General features: G+C 46.7%; 2 protein-coding genes across 9 annotated transcripts in view; one reads left to right on the forward strand and one right to left on the reverse strand.

Annotated features, from left to right (window-relative positions):
* The first annotated feature begins 1148 nt into the window (after window positions 1–1148).
* Window positions 1149–4868, forward strand: LOC110503723 (creatine kinase M-type). 2 transcript variants are annotated; one of them, XM_021582209.2, is made up of 8 exons: window positions 1149–1299; window positions 2336–2548; window positions 2811–2965; window positions 3137–3269; window positions 3376–3547; window positions 3688–3811; window positions 4008–4197; window positions 4380–4868. In XM_021582209.2, the coding sequence occupies exons 2-8, from the start codon at window positions 2359–2361 to the stop codon at window positions 4556–4558; spliced, it is 1143 nt and encodes a 380-aa protein (XP_021437884.1). In that variant the 5' UTR covers window positions 1149–1299; window positions 2336–2358; the 3' UTR covers window positions 4559–4868. The 2 variants fall into 2 exon arrangements, with proteins under 2 accessions (XP_021437884.1, XP_021437885.1); XM_021582210.2 differs by having other exon boundaries at window positions 1191–1299; window positions 2339–2548.
* Window positions 4776–19729, reverse strand: part of LOC110503722 (MAP/microtubule affinity-regulating kinase 4) — a 64827-nt gene continuing 49873 nt past the window's right edge. The window contains exons 15-19 of one of the 7 annotated variants that reach the window (XM_021582204.2): window positions 15002–15271; window positions 12814–12896; window positions 11179–11223; window positions 10867–10915; window positions 4776–7998 (exon numbers count right to left, since the gene is read on the reverse strand). In XM_021582204.2, the coding sequence (XP_021437879.1) occupies window positions 7665–7998; window positions 10867–10915; window positions 11179–11223; window positions 12814–12896; window positions 15002–15271 (781 nt within the window). In that variant the 3' untranslated portion in view covers window positions 4776–7664. Of the gene's footprint in view, window positions 7999–10866; window positions 10916–11044; window positions 11224–12813; window positions 12897–15001; window positions 15272–19729 lie in introns of those variants that run through there. The other 6 variants (XM_021582206.2, XM_021582207.2, XM_021582205.2 and 3 more) reach the window with 6 other exon arrangements.

Consider the following 19729-nt stretch of genomic DNA (forward strand, 5'->3'; position numbering starts at 1 on the left):
AAATCCGACCATCACCCCTGGTGAGACAAAACCATGACTGACCCTCCACCTCCAAATCAATCCCGCTCCAGAGTACAGGCCTCGGTGTGACGCTCATTCCTTTGACGATAAACGCAAATCTGACCATCACCCCTGGTGAGACAAAACCGCAACTCGTCAGTGAAGAGGACTTTTTGCCAGTCCTGTTTGGTCCAGCGATGGTGGGTTTGTGCCCATAGGCGACGTAGTTGCCGGTGATGTCTGGTGAGGACCTGCCTTACAACAGGCCTACAAGCCCTCAGTCCAGCCTCTCAGCCTATTGCGGAGGACAGTCTGAGCACTGATGGAGGGATTGTGCGTTCCTGGTGTAACTCGGGCAGTTGTTGTCATCCCGTACCTGTCCTGCAGGTGTGTGTTCGGATGTACTTATCCTGTGCAGGTGTTGTTACACGTGGTCTGCCACTGCGAGGATGATCAGCTGTCTGTCCTGTCTCCCTGTAGCGTTGTCTTAGGCTTCTCACAGTACGGACATAGCAATTTATTGACCTGGCCACATCTGCAGTCCTCATGCCTCCTTGCAGCATGCCTACGGCACGTTTACGCAGATGAGTAGGGACCCTGGGCATCTTTCTTTTTGGTGTTTTTCCAGAGTCAGCAGAAAGGCCTCTTTAGTGTCCTAAGTTTTCATAACTGTGACCTTAATTGCCTACCGTCTGAAAGTTGTTAATTTCTTAACGACTGTTCCAAAAGGTGCATGTTCATTAATTGTTTATGGTTCATTGAACAAGCATGGGGAACAATGTTTAAAAACCCTTTACACTGAAGATCTGTGAAGTTATTTTGATTTTTACAAATGATATTTTAAAGACCGGGATCTGAAAAAGGGACCTTTCTTTTTTTGCTGAGTTTAGTAGTTATTTGTTCCCCAGGATCCCTCAATCTCTCAGTGTGAACACTTACATAAGTGTCCATGGAGAAATGTTTTTTTTTTTACAACTGTCGCTTTACTTCAACTGTGTCTTTCAACCCCCTCCACCTCAACTAGCTAATAAGAGGAGGGGGACGTTGCCGTTCAGGGGGTAGGCACAGCTGTTATACCGTCTCGGGTGTTGTGATGTAAGTTCTTGCCTTTTAGAAACTCAACTGGACATCGGGGGTTGTGGCTGTCCAATCGATTGAGAGAATTCAGAGACAAACCAGCCAATGGGTGCAAAGGTCTGGGTATATAAGCTAAGGTTTAACACCTGTCAAAGTTGGGCAACCCCTATATTGGCTTTGGTGGATCCCAGGAACATTACCTCCTTCTTTTCTTCTGTGCAGGTAAACCTACTAGGCAGCGAGCTTCTGGAAAATGGCTTTAAGTAGAAATCAGGAGAACTCCTGACAAACAGCACAAAAAGGAAAGAGGAATTTTAAACAAACACTAGGCAATTCAAACCTCTCCGTCGCTGCACCATTTGGAATCCTGAAATCGGTTATTGTTTTTTGCATTGGACCCCTCTTCATTTTCTTGCAGCGTTTCCTAAAATGGAAGATATATTACTACTTATGCGTTTTTACTCATCATCCTCTTGAGTGCAAACTGTAACTTTGTTAAGTTTTGGTCGTAAAAGAGAGCACTGGTTTGAAAACAGCAATGATCACTAATGGCTGTTGTAGAGGAAGGATAGTCCCAGAACAGTGGCTGGTTGATTTGTTACCAGTGGTGATCTATAGATGACACCGAGTCATTTTAGATATTTTGCAGAAAAAAACCATGCAATGTGAAGTATTGAATTTCTATAATGTCTGCAATTGTTCCTCAGCATGTTTGTAGTTCTGATGTTTTTATTCTGCGATACTATTCATTCTGATATGTAGGTCAGTTGTGCTAATGACCGGAGAATGAATCAAGTCAGTCTCTGGAACTCTCTGGTACCGCCTACTGGGGGGTAGCCAGACTAGGCTCCAGTGATGGTGTTTCCCTTGAAGGAATGGGAAGGTGGCTTGCATGCCAGGGTCAGAGTATAGCCACAGCAAGAGGGTGTAGGGTGGATGGCCTGGTCTAAAAATACCTTCTGCTGCTAAGTGCATACAGCACGTAGATCACACCCCTGTCACTCTGTTGAATTATGAGACGGTGGCTGGAGGGGGTCAGGAGACTGATAGATAAGACACTAGGAGACTCAGTACTGCAAAACCCAGTGGTATGTGTTGCTTTGTTAGGCCACTGCTAGGACAGTTGTGGCACAATTCTGTTGCTAGGGACCAAGAGATTTTTCTTTCGCCATTCTTGAATATTTAGTTGGGAGGGCTTTCGTTACTGTGTTCCAGATCATCCTACATATATTCACACTTCTTGCCCCCCTTCTTTTAGCAGGACAAAAGAGAGCTGCAATCATGACGAAGAACTGCCATAATGACTATAAGATGAAATTCTCTGATGTAGAGGAGTTCCCAGACCTCTCCCTGCACAACAACCACATGGCCAAGGTGCTGACCAAGGACATGTACAAAAAGCTGAGGAGCAAGTCTACCCCCTCCGGTTTCACCCTGGACGACTGCACCCAGACCGGTGTGGACAACCCTGGTAAGACTCGGAAGCACACACACAGGAAGACCCGTCAGGGCCCTGTGAGGTCACAGGATAGGCATGTCCTGATCAGCTCTGATTGGTGGCTGATAAGGGCACCTCAAAGCAAAATATTTTTAGTGATATTAACGTATACACTATTGGCATGAAAAATGAGACTGTTGCTCGTGCACTTTGTTGGTAGTGCACTTTGTTGTTAGCCTGTCACATGTAGTTTTCCTGTGGCAATAGTTCTCACTTATTCTCTTTCTGTCTGCAGGACACCCCTTCATCATGACCGTCGGCTGTGTTGCTGGTGATGAAGAGTGCTACGATGTCTTTAAGGATATGTTCGACCCCATCATCTCCGACCGTCACGGAGGCTACAAGCCCACCGACAAGCACAAGACCGACCTCAACTTCGAGAACCTGAAGGTGAGTGAAGAAAGTGGTCATGACAATCACATTTCTACATTGGCGTTTCTCCTTTTGCAAGCTTGATCTTCTTTAGCTAATATATAAGGCTGCAGTGGACTGTGGTGACTAGACAGCATTTGAATGAGTTATATGTCTAGAGTGAAATAACATTAATTTCCCCGTTTGCAGGGAGGTGATGATCTTGACCCCGCCTATGTCCTGTCCAGCCGTGTGCGTACCGGACGCAGCATCAAGGGATACACCCTGCCCCCCCACAACAGCCGTGGCGAGCGCAGAATGGTTGAGAAACTGTCCATTGAGGGTAAGTGTCTAAGCACTCAGTAAAATCAGCACTATAAATCAGGGTCAGCTGTGCTGCCTTGGAGTACGACCATGTCAATCTCATGTGTATGTCTTTCTCCCCTCAGCCCTGGCCACACTGGATGGTGAGTTCAAGGGAAAGTACTACCCCCTGAACGCCATGACCGATGCCGAGCAGGATCAACTGATCGCCGACCACTTCTTGTTTGACAAGCCCGTCTCCCCCTTGCTGCTGTCCGCTGGTATGGCCCGTGACTGGCCAGACGCAAGAGGAATCTGGTAAGTTCCCAGGACATAGGCCCATACCAATACCCGAACCAAAACAATAACATTTGTGAAACCAGATAATGTATGTACAGTATGTCCCATGGTGTATCATAGTGGTGTGTCATGTAATACGCACTTCCTCCTTTCTGAAGGCACAACGATGCCAAGAGCTTCTTGGTCTGGGTGAACGAGGAGGATCACCTGCGTGTCATCTCCATGGAGAAGGGAGGCAACATGAAGGAGGTCTTCAGACGCTTCTGCGTTGGTCTGCAGAAGGTAGGCTAGCCACATAGCCTACAGGACTGACACATTGTCAATACCTAGAGTGTTATTTATTGCTCGTTCACAACGATGGCAGCTGGCTTTTCTTATAGTCAGTAGTCGAACACACATCACTTTCGGTTGGCTATTCTCACCTGAAAACGCACTCACCGGAACATTCTCGTCTCCTGTCTTTCTCCACCTTGTGCAGATTGAGGCGGTCTTCAAGAAGCACAACCATGGCTTCATGTGGAACGAGCATCTCGGCTACGTGCTGACCTGCCCCTCCAACCTGGGAACTGGCCTGCGCGGTGGCGTGCACGTCAAGCTGCCCAAGCTGAGCACACACGCCAAGTTTGAGGAGATCCTGACCAGGCTGCGTCTGCAGAAGCGCGGCACAGGTACGAGCTACTCTCAAACTCACTTTACAGTCTTCATGCAATAGTCCATAGAATGTAATTACATTGCCATTACATATGGATGTCTGAGGTGACGAGCCAAGCCATATTTAACCTGACATGTACATCATTGAGTACCAGTGTAGAGGATTATGAAGATTCACCTTTCACCTCTTTGCCTGCAGGTGGTGTGGACACGGCCTCCGTGGGTGGAATCTTCGACATCTCCAACGCTGATCGTCTGGGCTCCTCAGAGGTGGAGCAGGTGCAGATGGTGGTGGATGGCGTCAAGCTCATGGTGGAGATGGAGAAGAAGCTGGAGAAGGGAGAGGCCATCGATGGCATGATCCCCGCCCAGAAGTAAAGCGGTACTTGTGCTTCAGTGTTTTTTGTATAATAAAAATGACTAGCCTTGTCGTTACGCGGGCAGGAGACTGCCTCCCTGGACATTTCCTAAAAACACTCCACTCTGATCCAACTTTTATTTCCATCCTTCATTCTTTCTCTTCATCATTTATTTTTCTCCTTCCTACGGTCACTTTCCATCTCTCCCGCTCTTTCCATCGCATAGTCTAGTGCCATGGGCCATTACTTTGTGTATGCACCTAATCTTGAAATCATTGTTTTGGTTGTAAAATGTATTGAGCAAATAAAACAAGGCCCAGTTAATCAACCCCACTGTCTGATGTATGGTCTCGAAACACACGGTGCATGCACATGCACACCCACACCACGTGCACACGCTACAGCAGCCTCGTAAATGCCCTAAAACCATGGTACAATAAACAAACATAACATGACCAATCTGTCATCTATTGACACCACATCAACCCCACTGAGAACAAAAATAAACTTGATCCAAAATGTCAGAATTTGAAAGGAGAAATTTATTTTTGCTTCATACAATTTTCCTCAGGAGACATGCAGGACTGCAGTTCAGTCATTTCCATAGTTGCACCCTGTTTTATCGATAACAGCGACGGCTTCAAACGCACAACTACTTCCTACTCTTGAAGCATGGTCCTAAGCTTTTAGCAATACAGATGGGAATTGTTGGGCAAGAGGTCCTATTTTGGGCAAAGTTGCAAAAGAATTGCCCTAAATCACAGCTTTCACATTTTAAGACATTTGTGGCCACCTGTTGCAACTAAAAACTCCCATGATTCCTTGCAACGGGCAAACTGAAGTCATAGTAGTGTCCTGGATTACTATGTAATACTGCCATACACGTGTGCAATATACATTTTGCCAAAAGGAATAAGGTGGAAAATTGTGGAGTTTGAAAACGACTGAAGATTGTGTTGGGCAGGCAGTCCAGTGTGGGCAGGCTGGCGAAGATGGTCAGGGGTGTCACAGGTTACGGAATATAACTGGGATATTACATACTGTAGAGATGTCATCATACTGGAACAGTGACAAACACATTCTGTAATGAGAACATCCACTCTTGATGAATCTTTGAGCCATTTAAAGACCAGACAGACTTTCAGCAAACAAGAAAGGTTGAGGAACATTCAGCGACACCAACAGTCTGAGCTGAGAAAATAGAAACATGGTTCTGAGGGCTTTAGAAGAGCCCACTGCAGCTCACTGCACCAACTGGGAATGAAGTTCTGGCATCTCTGCTGCTGTGACCCACTGCCAGGCGACAAGGACCATTACTGTTTATTGGTGCAAACCAAAGCCAGTGACAAACAGTCACTCACTCAGGCCTTGACTATCTACCTGACTTGGATCTATTGTGAGGAGCTTGGGAGCGTGCTTCATTTATAGAAGAGTGTCAGGGTTGATTTCAACAACGTCACCCAGGGTCACATTCTAAACTACCAACCTCACTCTCATACGTCACTCAGGAATACAGAAGGCTGATTGGTTACCAGAAGGGAAGCGACTACATAACGCCTGTTTTGCTGACCAATTGAAATACTGAATGCAATTCAACAAGCATCGCTGTAGTTGTTATAGTCTGTGTGATCAATGATACTATATTCTTTTTGAGCAGAAAATTAGGAGTTGATCCAATTCTCCTTTTTTACGCGATCTTGGGTCATCTTATACAAAAAAGTGATCCATTGAGATTCCTTGAAATGTGACAAATGATGTTCCCCAACATTATACTAAACACCGCTTATATCTATCTATAGCTTATATATATCAAATCATGTTTGGAATCTTGGCCTGGTGGATGTGCTGTACCATTTAAGAGGAAATACAATTGAAGAGGTGATATTGCTAAACCAAATGCTCCCAGAAGAACGTGTAGAATGCCTGTGTACATTACCTGCTGAAACGCAGAAAATCAAAGGGTTAGTGGCTCAGAAGAGCAGTCTTCGCCTACTCCGTTTTGGACATTGAAGTCAGACAGCTTTGCTCATTGGTAACCAACATACCGGTATATACAAAACACAAAATGAAACTTGACGAGAGTAGCAGAGGGGGCCTTACAGAATTGAGCAGACGCGATGGATGGGCACAAGAATCTGGCATTTTGTTTTACAGCATTGTTTTTTTGTTGTCCGTCTCTGCATTTCTGCATGTCTCCCTATATAGCAGGGGTGTCAAACATACGGCCCACGGGCAGGATTCGGTGCGCGAGGGGGTCCAATCTGGCCCGCGGGCAGGATTCGGTGCGCGAGGGGGTCCAATCTGGCCCGCGGGCAGGATTCGGTGCGCGAGGGGGTCCAATCTGGCCCGCGGGTTTGAGTAAAACAAAACAGAACAATGGTATACTTTAAAATAACTACAACCAAATTGAAACTGTGTAGAAATTATAATATAATGGACCTACATTCATACAGTTTATTGACTGTGTCCAGCTTGTTCATAATCTCCCAAATAAAGCTAGATAGTCTAAAGCTAGAGCATAATCATTAAAAAAAACTATGGGTAGAGGACTATTTTGGGAAAATTGACTGCGAAGAAATATAACACATTTTCAGTGCGGCCCTCCGGACCTTGTTGAAGACCGAATGCGGCCTCCAGGGCAAAATGAGTTTGACAACCCTGCTCTATAGCCTGGAGGTCTGTCTAGGAAAGGGCTGGTCCCTTGTTTCTTAAATATGCATTCAGTCTGCGTCAATCACTCATTGAAGCGAAAACAAGAACAACTAAATTAAAAAACCTTTTAAATAGCAGCTGTTAAAAAGGAACGACAACAAATATAATCATAACGACATTGACGAAAAATATCTTCATCTGCAAATATGGAATTAAAAAATAACTGCTTGACTCCGTAGATTCACATAATATTGAGGTGCCTTAGCAGGGTTTGTAGGTCATAGGTCTGTGAGTGGCGGGCCCGGACCATCCGTGCCTGTGTGTCTGCGTGTCAGTGTGGCACCAGAAGTGGGTCTTTGGCGGGGGTGAGGCGAGGTTGGCAGTGGGGGTAGCGGGTTCTGCCCGTCTCCTTCTCCCGCCCCCTCGGTCAGTCTGTCCAGTGTAGAAGCCCTCTGCCCCACCCCCTGTCGCCCTCAGAGCTCCAGCTCCTTGGACACTTTTGTGGCGATGTCCCGGAAGGCGAGCGGCGCCCCCCACAGCCGTTTGAAGCGCACGCCGCTGGTCTCGGCGGGGCCTGCGGGCAGCTGGCACACATCAGCCTCGAAGGCCACGCGTGAGCCAGCCGCCCCGTGGGTGCAGGAGAGCAGGAAGGGCCCAGCCAGGTGGACCTGGCAGCCGCAGCCCTGGGCCGCCTCGCGCAGTGCCAGCACCACCTCCGCCGGGTCCCGCGGGCTCCGCACCCTCACATCCCAGCCGCATCGGGGGGTCCGGGGCTCTGCCGCTTTTTGATGCCCAGGTAGATGGCGACTGCATGGGCAAAGTGGGTGGGGAGTGGGGGAGTGAGTGGGGGTGAGAGATTGAATGACAGAAGAGGGTGCAGGTGGAGTGTGGGTGAGCCGATGCATTAATGTGGGTGAGTGGAAGGGAAGAAGGGGACAGGGGAGAAATAGATTAGTATCATATAGGGTTTGGTTTAACAGCCACTACTCTTAATTTATCAACAGCAATAGAAATTCATTAAAATAGATAACAAGGCCAATAGAAATGAAAGTATAGAAAAAGTTTTTAACAGTCTTCGCTGAAGAGTGGATGTAGCATCCACAACACACACAAGCTGCATCGCCATCTTAAAATGCTGCCATAATTTAGACAATTCTAGAAAAATAAATATGTGGTGCACAATTCAGAGGATACCAAAGCGCAATAAAATTGAATATTAGGCAGCAACACAAGTTAGGCAAGTCAACAACACAATTTGACCTTTTTGAGGACACGTGTTCTTCAAGGCAACAGCATTCTAAGTGATGCTGCACCATCATACCTCATTCATTAGACCAGGCTACAGTCCTGCCCCACTCAATGATGTATGCTTGGTGCATTCAGAAAGTTTTCAGATCCCTTGACTTTTTCCACATTTTGCTACGTTACAGCCTTATTCTACAATGGATTAAACAGTCCCCCATCAATCTACACGCAATACCCCATGACAAAGCAAAAACATTTATATTTTTAAATGTTTGCAAATGCATTAAAATGAAAAACGGAAATATCACATTTACATAAGTACTCAGACCCTTTGGCAGCGATTACATTATGATGCTACAACCTTGGCACACCTGTATTTGGGGAGTTTCTCCAATTCTTTTTCGCAGATCATCTCAAGATCTATCAGGTTAGGTGGGGAGCGTCGCTGCACAGCTATTTTCAGGTCTCTCCAGAGATGATTGATCGGGTTCAAGTCCGGGCTCTGGCTGGGCCACTCAAGGACATTCAGAGACTTGTCCCGAAGACACTCCTGCGTTGTCTTGGCTGTGTGCTTAGGGTCGTTGTCCTGTTGGAAGGTGAACCTTCGCCCCAGTCTGAGGTCCTGAGCACTTTGGAGCAGGTTTTCATCAAGGATCTCTCTGTACTTTGCTCGGTTCATCTTTCCCTTGATCCTGACTAATCTCCCAGTCCCTGCCGCTGAAAAACATCCCCACAGCATAAGGATGGTGCCAGGTTTCCTCTAGATGTGACCTTGGCATTCAGGTCAAAGAGTTCAATCTTGATTTCATTAGACCAGAGAATCTTGCTTCTCATGGTCTGAGAGTCATTTAGGTGTCTTTTGGCAAACCAAGTAGGCTGTCATGTAGCTTTTACTGAAGAGTGGCTTCCATCTGGCCACTCTACCATAAAGGCCTGATTGGTGGAGTGCTGCAGAGGTGGTTGTCCTTCTGGAAGGATCTCCCATCTCCAGAGAAACTCTGAAGCTCTGTCAGAGTGACCATCGGGTTCTTGGTCACCTCCCTGACCAAGGCCCTTCTCCCCCGATTGCTCAGTTTGGCCGGGTGGCCAGCTCTAGGAAGAGTCTTGGTGGTTCCAAACTTGTTCCATTTAAGAAAGATGGAGGCTGCTGTGTTTTTGGGGATCTTCAATGCTGCAGACATTTTTTGGTGTCCTTCCCCAGATCTGTGCCTCGACACAATCCTGTCTCTAACCTCTACGGACAATTCCTTTGACCTCATGGCTTGGTTTCTGCTCTGACATGCGCTGTCAACTGTGGGACCTTATATAGAAAGGTGTGTGCCTTTCCAAATTATGTCCAATCAATTGAATTTACCACAGGTAGACTCCAATCAAGATGTAGAAAAATCTAAAAGATGATCAATGGAAACAGGATGCACTTGACCTCAATTTTGAGTCTCATAGCAAAGTGTCTGAATACTTATGTTTTTATTAGGTATTTCTGTTTTTTTGTTTGAATAAATTAGCAAACATTTCTAAAAACCTGTTTTCGCATTGTCATTATGGGGTATTGTGTGTAGATTGATGAGGGAAAAAAATATTTGATCAATTTTAGCATAAGGCTGTAACATAACAAAATGTGGAAAAGGGTAAGGGGGTTTGAATACCTTCCGAATGCACTGTATATTCTTATCATTACATTAGTACTTCTGGAGGTGTCTTTGGATGGCAGGGTTGTGGTCAATTCCATTTCAATTCAGTAAGTTCAGAAATTAAACAAATTCCAATTCTAATTTAAAAAAATCCTCATCGAAAAGCATTGAAGAAAATTGGAATTTCTGTGTACTTCCTGAATTGAAATGAAATTGAGCCCAGCCCTGGTGGTTTGCACAGCTAATTTAAGTTGGGATTTATTTACATTTTAAAGCAGAAATGTTTCCTTGGAATGCTGTCCTGGTGGGACACAGAATCAGCTTGAGGTGGTATCTTACCTTGCTCAGTCACAAGTTAGCAAAAACACATCTGCTGTGTATGTAGGTGTAGGTTTAGGGGTGGACATAGCCAGGATACCAAACACTAGTACTAGTACTACTACTCTTGGAAACATAGGCAAGTTCAACAGCATGACTTACCAACTATAACCACACACCACCAACACAACACAACTAAGATGGGAAGTTATGAAATGGAAGCTCCGTAAGTATTCGGCATGTCTACATTATGGGTATTTATTAATTTATTCAAGTAATTTGAGTAAGTGAGAATGAGGTTCATGTCAAAGGATGGAGAGTTTAAATTGTTATTATCACACACCGAGGAGCCTACTTCAGAAAATAATTAGAGAGGCACTCAATCACAGGCATCTAGCACAGGGTACCACATCTACTATCTACGAGTCACACCAAGGGCATTTACAGCTAATGCTGCATTGACCCATGCTCTGAGCTTTACCTGCTGGATTTAACCAGAGACTGTCTGACCAGAGACTGTGCAGCCGAGGCTACATTGTGAGGGAGAGAATAGAAATGCCTTTAGTAACTACTGGTCCTGGAGCTGTCATACTGCCCAATGGTGGGCAGACATGGAGTGATAAAGAATGTCTTTGATTGATATCCATCACAACTAACTAACGGGTCTGGGGTCAGTTTTGCATTGTGTGATCATAATGAATGTGGTTACAACTGGGTTTGGGGAAACTGATCTTGGGCCAGTAATTAAAGAGGTTCTCATCACAGTCGGACATACTGTATTGAATACACTCACCTTGTGACCGGAGATCTGCAGACTCTCTCAGGTTCGTCTGTGACCCTCAAGAGGAAGACAAAGGTGCGTGTTAGGAATGAATCAGCCAATAGAGAAATATCCCTTGTTCCCTCCCCTTCCTATTCCAATGCTTCCCTCAGCAAGGCAACATCAACCACAACACCAACATCAACTCATCAGAGCCAGAGTGACATCAACCTTCCGAAATGCAAGGAAATGAAATAAATACAAACATACACTTTGAAGCCACACTAGAAAGCTATTTTAGAGAAAAGGACTGGGGGCAGGTTTGGGTGTCTGCCAAGAGACTAGAAAGCTTCTACTGCTTGCAATGCGTGACAGTGGGTTTGTAGAACATGTGTACCATAAATTCGGACAAAAAGCATATGAAAGCACATGGTGTTCGCGTAATGTCTACTACCACTAAAGTATGGACAGGTTTTGAGATGTCCCATTACACATCCATCTAACACACACAAGGGGGCGCTGTTGTTCAAGCACCACAAACAGTGTCGCCCATGTTCGTAACCTTCCCATTTCAAATGTCATCTCCAAGAACCTGGCAAACCACATGCCTTTCCAGAAACTAGGTGTTTCTTGAAAGGACTAGAGGTTTCATTCTAGAAAATCTCCATCTAACAGGATAGTGGAGAGATCTGAGCTGTCGAGTGTCTTAAAAAAAACCTGCCAGTGGAATAGCGTCTGGGCTACCATGTTGGGTCAAATCTCTCTCTGGGAGAGAGGGAGTGAGTGGAGCCCATGGTGAGTGGAGAGGAGTGGAGGGAGGATAAGGAATGACAAGCCTGTGCCTCTGGCTGGGACTGTGAAGAGGATCCCGTTAAGGTTCTATTAAGCAACTAATCCTGGTTTAAAGTGTCAGCAATGCTAAGGACGCATGGCAGCAGCTCCTTACAAACAAAACTGTACCAATCTGTGCCTCCTTGGCTTTGTGATACCGTTGTGTTGTGGCAAAGAGGTAGGTAGGCTTAACCGAAAACACTGAAACAGCTTCACAGAACTGGCTCTGAGACTGAGGGTGTTTTAACAACGCGAGGAATATATGGAGTTCATTAAATGAGTCACCGTCTTACAATTGCGTTCAAAACTACAACTGGACAGCATACAACTGCACAATGAGTGGTGAGGTCATCACCACTCACCCTAAAGCTTTAGGAGAAGGTAAAGAACAGCCCGTAGAGTCCAAAGCCACATCAGACCCCTTTGATTTTCAAAGATAAGAATAAAGAAATGTTTCATGTCCAATCATGTATTATTGTTTGAAGTGCCACAATCAGTTGGTAGATATCCATACAATAATAAATCCATTAACCAATTGCCTTTATTTGAACTGAAAATACAAGAAGAATGTATAAGCCTGCACTCATTTTAAAAGCCTTTGGAAAGCAGGGTCCTTGCTGGCTGTTGTTCTGTTGTTGTCAAGGGTATGCTGTGTCACCTGTGGCCTCTAGAGTGCGCTCTTGTACTGAACCCAGACAACAGACAGGGCGCACACAGACTGAGGCAGTGAATGAGAGGGGAGTGTGCGAGGGGTTGGAGGTACTGGCAGACAGGCAGGCAGACAGACTGACAGGCAGGCAGAGAGAAGGAGCCAGAAACATGGGAAGAAGAACTTACTAACTGTTTTTGATCCCTGCGGAAGAGTGCAGCCCGAGACGGACTTGTTTGAGTTGGGACGCTTAGAGGGGTCAAGATTGACCCTACGAGGAAGAAGAGAGAGAAATAAAGAGAAACATAGAGACAGAGAAAGAAAGACAGAGAGAGAGAACGAGATATGGATAAAGGGGGGGAAAGAAGGATAAAAGATTGCAGCTGATTGGCAAGGAAAAGTAAAGTTAACAAGGAAAAGTAAAGTTAACAAGAAAAAGTAAAGTTAACAAGGAAAAGTAAAGTTAACAAGGAAAAGTAAAGTAGTTAAAAACAGAAAAAAACATGAAGCACCTCCCCAAAAAACAGCCAAGACCAAGAGAGAGAGTGTAGTAGGAAGTAGGGAGATGTGAACTGGGTAAGTGGGGGGTTTGAAGCCTGTGGTTAATAGAGGAGGAAGTAAGCCTGAGTAAAGTCAATGCAGGTTAAGGAGAGTGAGAGAGGGGGACGTCAGAAGCATTTTGGACCCTCCAGCAGTGTAAGTCTGAGTACCGATGGCCAGACACACACACCTTACTGACTCCACTGTGTCTCTAGGGATAAGACGAATGCTCTCCATATTGAGGAAGTCACTGTCACCTGTCTTGGGCTTTGTGTTGTCCTCCTCTACAGTTGCCTAACTATATTGTCCTTAACACACTATCTAACACTGTAGCCTACACGCTAGAGTTCTTCACGGCTCCGAATACCCGAGACCCGATCCAGGACCCGAGTGGTTCCGGATCAAGAACACTAAATTATGTCACGGGTCTGGGTCAGATCAGATTGTCACGGGTATGAGTCATTTCAACTGACTTTTCCAGAAGGACCCATACAGATCCAAACGCGACTGCTACAGTAATTGTATAATTGATGCTGCTACTCTTTGCTTTTCACGAGAGGGGCACGTGTAAGCTTGTTGTTGGTCAATCATAAGTCATCAAAGCGACAATAGGCTATAGTCATAGAGCCTCTGTTCGGGACGAAGGTTAGGAAATATCTAATCAATGGAAGATGGAATTAAAATTATGGATTTAAAAATTAAAGGAGAAGGATATGCTACAACGACCAAGAGCCAACAGGTAGGCAGCTAATTTATATTCTGAATGGAGTTGTTGCTGTTTGTAACTGTGGGACGAGAAAGAGCATGCAACACCAATTAGTCTAGCTAGCTGCTAGCTTAACTAGCTCCTCCCGGTTTGATGCAGTCAAGACAGGTACTACGTAAACATTTTGGATGATAAATAACCTAGCTATGGTAGCTATTAGTCTACTATAGCGCGAGTCGGCTTGGTTGGTTGCCAGTTTTTCTCCTCTCCCTCCCTCCTCCCTGTTCCCGTGTCACTCACACACACTCACAGTAGCCTACACACAGCACGACCCCTGCTAGAGCGTCACCTCTCTCTACCTCCTCTCCTTCACGCGTTATCAGTTCCGGTTCATAAAGTAGCTTAAATATGGACTTTTCTGCTGCTTCTTTCACTCGGCTCGGACCGGGTCTGGATCAGACCAGGTCTATACGAAAAGGGTCTAGTTGTCCTCGGGTCCGTTCGGAACGGGTCTCTTTATTTTAAAAATATATTTATGCATTTTTCCATTTCGGAACGTGTCTTAACTTGTTGGACCCATAAAGGCCTCTACCTCACGCCAGTCTCATTTAGGGTGCTATTTCATGTTGATTTGCCTGAATCAACATTCCCTTTTGGTTCAGGCCTGTCTCCATCAGTGCACACAGATGAGCAGTTTACTGGGCTTCGCTAAACAAAGAGCTCCCCAGATTTTCACACTTAAAATAACACGGGGGCGTAACAGGAGCAAACGCTCACAGTAATCCTTGTCCTTGCTAGACCGTACATGATATTTATTTGATCGAATTGCTTAAACGGCAGTCGCTATCCCTGAGGAGTGTTGAATTTCACAATGTCGCGCGCAGCATCGTATAATTAGAACTAACATCTATTAGAATCCTCCCAATTTCACGCTTCCTGTCCCTTTCAGCTGTTTAGACTAGGATTGCTTACACTTCTGATGTTTCTACTGAAATTCCTTAAATATCCAGTCAACAAGGTTAAAGCTAAGAATTCTACCCTCACTATGGACTAGCCTAGAAGTGTTGTCATCCTTATACTGGGGGGCTAAAGCTCAGGGCTTCCTCACACTCCCTTCACTCTCCTCTTACCTGCGTGTGAGCTTGGAGGTGAGCTTGCTGAACAGGTTGGAGGTGGCGCGGGTACGTGCGTGAGGCAGGGGGCTGGCGTCGTGGGACAGAGTGGGGGAGGTGGGGGGTGCGTGGGAGGGAGGCCGCCGGTCCCTCAGCTGGCCCCCGTGGAAGGTGCTGCGGATGCTGGAGCCCCGGGTGAGGCGGGAGCCCGAAGAGGAGGAGGTCCCCGAGGCCCCAGCGATGCTGTGGGTGGAGGGTGAGGCCGGGGGCAGCCGGTGGGACATGGAGCTAAGAGAGGAGAGAGCAGAAAGGACAAAACAATCAGATCATCATCCCGTTCATCCCTCACTCAACCATTAACAGTGAGGTGCTCAGTTCATAATGTATTTTTATTTTTTTTAAACATTTATTTAACCTTAATTTAACCTTAATTTAACCTGGACAAGCCCATTGAGACCCAGAGTCTCGTTATCAATGGAGACCTGGCCAAGAAGGCAGCAACAATCAATACATGACATAAATAAAACATACAACAATACAATACAACACAACAACATGATCCAGACTTAAAAGAGCATTTGCACAGGACATCTCATCGTTCTAATGTATCCGTTGAGACAAACGATCTGAGCCAGAAAGGCTTTAGCTGGAGTTAGTTTGGATCTGGCAGAGGGATGGTGAACCTTTACAGAGTCCCAGGGTAGGAGATTCCACTTGTGTTGGCTTTCAGCAGACAGAGAGAGAAGGCTGGTGAGGCCAAATCAGAACTGGGCCTTTGGAGGAAACAGACTGTGAGGGGGAGAGGGGGATCAGGGAGGAGGAGGGAAGGACAGACTGGAAAGGGGGATGTGGGAGGGGTGTGACTGGTATGCTGGTAAAAAATGAGAATAGAAAAGTGAGCATAGAAATAGAAAGGGAAAGAGAGAAAAAGAGAAGGTGAGAGATAGAGAGAGAGGGTGAGAATTACAGAGAGAGAGGGTGAGCGTTACAGAGAGAGGGTGAGAATTACAGAGAGAGGGGGTGAGCGTTACAGAGAGAGGGTGAGAGTTACAGAGAGAGAGGGTGAGAATTACAGAGAGAGAGGGTGAGAGTTACAGAGAGAGAGGGTGAGAGATACAGAGAGAGAGGGTGAGAGATAGAGAGAGAGGGTGAGAGATACAGAGGGTGAGAGATACAGTGAGAGATGTGAGAGATAGAGAGAGGGTGAGTGATACAGTGAGAGAGGGTAAGAGATACAGTGAGAGAGGGTAAGAGATACTGTGAGAGGGTGAGAGATACAGTGAGAGGAGGTGAGCGATGGGTGAGTTACAGAGAGAGGGTGAGAGATACAGAGAGAGAGGGTGAGAGATACAGTGAGAGGGGGTGAGAGATGGGTGAGTTACAGAGAGAGAGGGTGAGAGATACAGAGAGAGAGGGTGAGAGATACAGAGAGGGTGAGAGATAGAGAGAGAGGGTGAGAGATACAGTGAGAGGGGGTAAGATATAGAGAGTGAGAGATACAGAGAGAGGGGGTGAGAGATGGGTGAGTTACAGAGAGAGGGTGAGATATACAGAGAGAGGGTGAGAGATAAAGAGAGAGAGGGTGAGAGATACAGAGAGAGATGGTGAGAGCTACAGAGAGGGTGAGAGATACAGAGAGGGTGAGAGATAGAGAGAGAGGGTAAGAGATAGAGAGAGAGGGTGAGAGATACAGAGAGAGGGGGTGAGAGATACAGAGAGAGAGGGTGAGAGATACAGAGAGAGAGGGTGAGAGATACAGAGAGAGAGGGTGAGAGATAGAGGGTGAGTGATAGAGAGGGTGAGTGAGAGAGAGGGTGAGAGATACAGAGAGAGAGGGTGAGAGATAGAGATAGTGGGTGAGAGATAGAGATAGTGGTGGAGAGAGATAGTGGGTGAGAGATCAAGAGAGAGGATGAGAGATAGAGAGAGAGGGTGAGAGTTACAGAGAGAGAGGGTGAGAGTTACAGAGAGAGGGGGTGAGAGATACAGAGAGAGAGGGTGAGAGATACAGAGAGAGAGGGTGAGAGATACAGAGAGAGAGGGTGAGTGAGAGAGAGGGTGAGTGTGAGAGAGAGAGAGGGTGAGTGGGGGAGAGAGAGAGAGCGGGTGGGTGAGAGATAGTGAGAGGGTGAGAGATACAGAGAGAGAGGGTGAGAGATGCAGAGAGAGAGGGTGAGAGATACAGAGAGAGAGGGTGAGTGAGAGAGAGGGTGAGTGTGAGAGATGGTGAGTGTGAGAGATACAGAGAGGGTGAGAGATACAGAGAGAGAGGGTGAGAGATAGTGAGAGAGGGCGAGAGATACAGAGAGAGAGGGTGAGAGATACAGAGAGAGAGGGTGAGATACAGAGAGGGTGAGAGATACAGAGAGGGTGAGAGATACAGAGAGAGAGGGTGAGAGATATAGGGTGAGTGAGAGAGAGGGTGAGTGTGAGAGATGGTGAGTGTGAGAGATACAGAGAGGGTGAGAGATACAGAGAGAGAGGGTGAGAGATAGTGAGAGAGGGCGAGAGATACAGAGAGAGAGGGTGAGAGATACAGAGAGAGAGGGTGAGATACAGAGAGGGTGAGAGATACAGAGAGGGTGAGAGATACAGAGAGAGAGAGGGTGAGAGATAGAGATAGTGGGTGAGAGATAGAGATAGTGGGTGAGAGAGATAGTGGGTGAGAGATCAAGAGAGAGGGTGAGAGATACAGAGAGAGAGGGTGAGAGTTACAGAGAGAGAGGGTGAGAGTTACAGAGAGAGGGGGTGAGAGTTACAGAGAGAGAGGGTGAGGGATACAGAGAGAGGGGGTGAGAGATACAGAGAGAGAGGGTGAGAGATACAGAGAGAGAGGGTGAGAGATACAGAGAGAGAGGGTGAGTGAGAGAGAGGGTGAGGGTGAGAGAACAGAGAGAGAGGGTGAGTGAGAGAGAGGGTGAGTGTGAGAGATAGAGAGGGTGAGAGATAGAGAGAGAGGGTGAGTGAGAGAGAGAGAGAGGGTGGGTGAGAGATACAGAGAGGGTGAGAGATAATACAGAGAGAGAGGGTGAGAGATACAGAAAGAGAGGGTGAGAGATACAGAGAGAGGGGGTGAGAGATAGTGAGAGAGGGTGAGAGAAGGTGAAAGAGAGAGAGGGTGAGAGATAGAGAGAGGGTGAGAGATAATAGAGAGAGAGAGGGTGAGAGATACAGAGAGAGAGGGTGAGAGATAGTGAGAGAGGTTGAGAGAAGGTGAAAGAGAGAGAGGGTGAGAGATAGAGAGAGGGTGAGAGATACAGAGAGAGAGGGTGAGTGAGAGAGAGAGAGGGTGAGAGATACAGAGAGGGTAAGAGATAGAGAGAGAGGGTGAGAGATACAGAGATAGGGGGTGAGAGATGGGTGAGTTACAGAGAGAGAGGGTGAGAGATACAGAGAGAGAGGGTGAGAGATACAGAGAGAGAGGGTGAGAGATACAGAGAGGGTGAGAGATAGAGGGTGAGTGATAGAGAGGGTGAGTGAGAGAGAGGGTGAGAGATACAGAGAGAGAGGGTGAGAGATAGAGATAGTGGGTGAGAGATAGAGATAGTGGGTGAGAGAGATAGTGGGTGAGAGATCAAGAGAGAGGGTGAGAGATAGAGAGAGAGGGTGAGAGTTACAGAGAGAGAGGGTGAGAGTTACAGAGAGAGAGGGTGAGAGTTACAGAGAGAGGGGGTGAGAGTTACAGAGAGAGGGGGTGAGAGATACAGAGAGAGGGTGAGAGATACAGAGAGAGAGGGTGAGAGATACAGAGAGAGAGGGTGAGAGATACAGAGAGAGAGGGTGAGAGATACAGAGAGAGAGGGTGAGAGATACAGAGAGAGAGGGTGAGTGAGAGAGAGGGTGAGTGTGAGAGATAGAGAGGGTGAGAGATAGAGAGAGAGGGTGGGTGAGAGATACAGAGAGGGTGAGAGATAATACAGAGAGAGGGTGAGAGATACAGAAAGAGAGGGTGAGAGATACAGAGAGAGGGGGTGAGAGATAGTGAGAGAGGGTGAGAGAAGGTGAAAGAGATACAGAGAGGGTGAGAGATAATACAGAGAGAGAGGGTGAGAGATAATACAGAGAGAGAGGGTGAGAGATACAGAGAGAGAGGGTGAGAGATAGTGAGAGAGGGTGAGAGAAGGTGAAAGAGAGAGAGGGTGAGAGATAGAGAGAGAGGGTGAGAGATACAGAGAGAGAGGGTGAGAGATGCAGAGAGAGAGGGTGAGAGATACAGAGAGAGAGGGTGAGTGAGAGAGAGGGTGAGTGTGAGAGATGGTGAGTGTGAGAGATACAGAGAGGGTGAGAGATAATACAGAGAGAGAGGGTGAGAGATACAGAAAGAGAGGGTGAGAGATACAGATAGAGGGGGTGAGAGATAGAGATAGTGGGTGAGAGAGATAGTGGGTGAGAGATCAAGAGAGAGGGTGAGAGATAGAGAGAGAGGGTGAGAGATAGAGGGTGAGTGATAGAGAGGGTGAGTGAGAGAGAGGGTGAGAGATACAGAGAGAGAGGGTGAGAGATAGAGATAGTGGGTGAGAGATAGAGATAGTGGGTGAGAGATCAAGAGAGAGGGTGAGAGATACAGAGAGAGGGTGAGAGATACAGAGAGAGGGTGAGAGATAGAGAGAGAGGGTGAGAGATAGAGAGAGAGGGTGAGAGTTACAGAGAGAGAGGGTGAGAGTTACAGAGAGAGGGGGTGAGAGATACAGAGAGAGGGGGTGAGAGATACAGAGAGAGAAGGTGAGAGATACAGGGAGAGAGGGT

Source organism: Oncorhynchus mykiss, chromosome 24 (genome assembly GCF_013265735.2).
Source record: "Oncorhynchus mykiss isolate Arlee chromosome 24, USDA_OmykA_1.1, whole genome shotgun sequence".
Classification (NCBI taxonomy): Eukaryota; Metazoa; Chordata; class Actinopteri; order Salmoniformes; family Salmonidae; genus Oncorhynchus; species Oncorhynchus mykiss.

What these genes read in the sequence shown, in the direction of transcription:
- LOC110503723 (XM_021582209.2), top strand. Translation starts at nt 2,359, where the DNA reads ATGACGAAGAACTGCCATAATGACTATAAGATGAAATTCTCTGATGTA. An exon ending in GACCGGTGTGGACAACCCTG is followed by an intron (nt 2,549 to 2,810) that starts GTAAGACTCGGA and finishes TTCTGTCTGCAG; the next exon opens with GACACCCCTTCATCATGACC. An exon ending in TCAACTTCGAGAACCTGAAG is followed by an intron (nt 2,966 to 3,136) that starts GTGAGTGAAGAA and finishes CCCCGTTTGCAG; the next exon opens with GGAGGTGATGATCTTGACCC.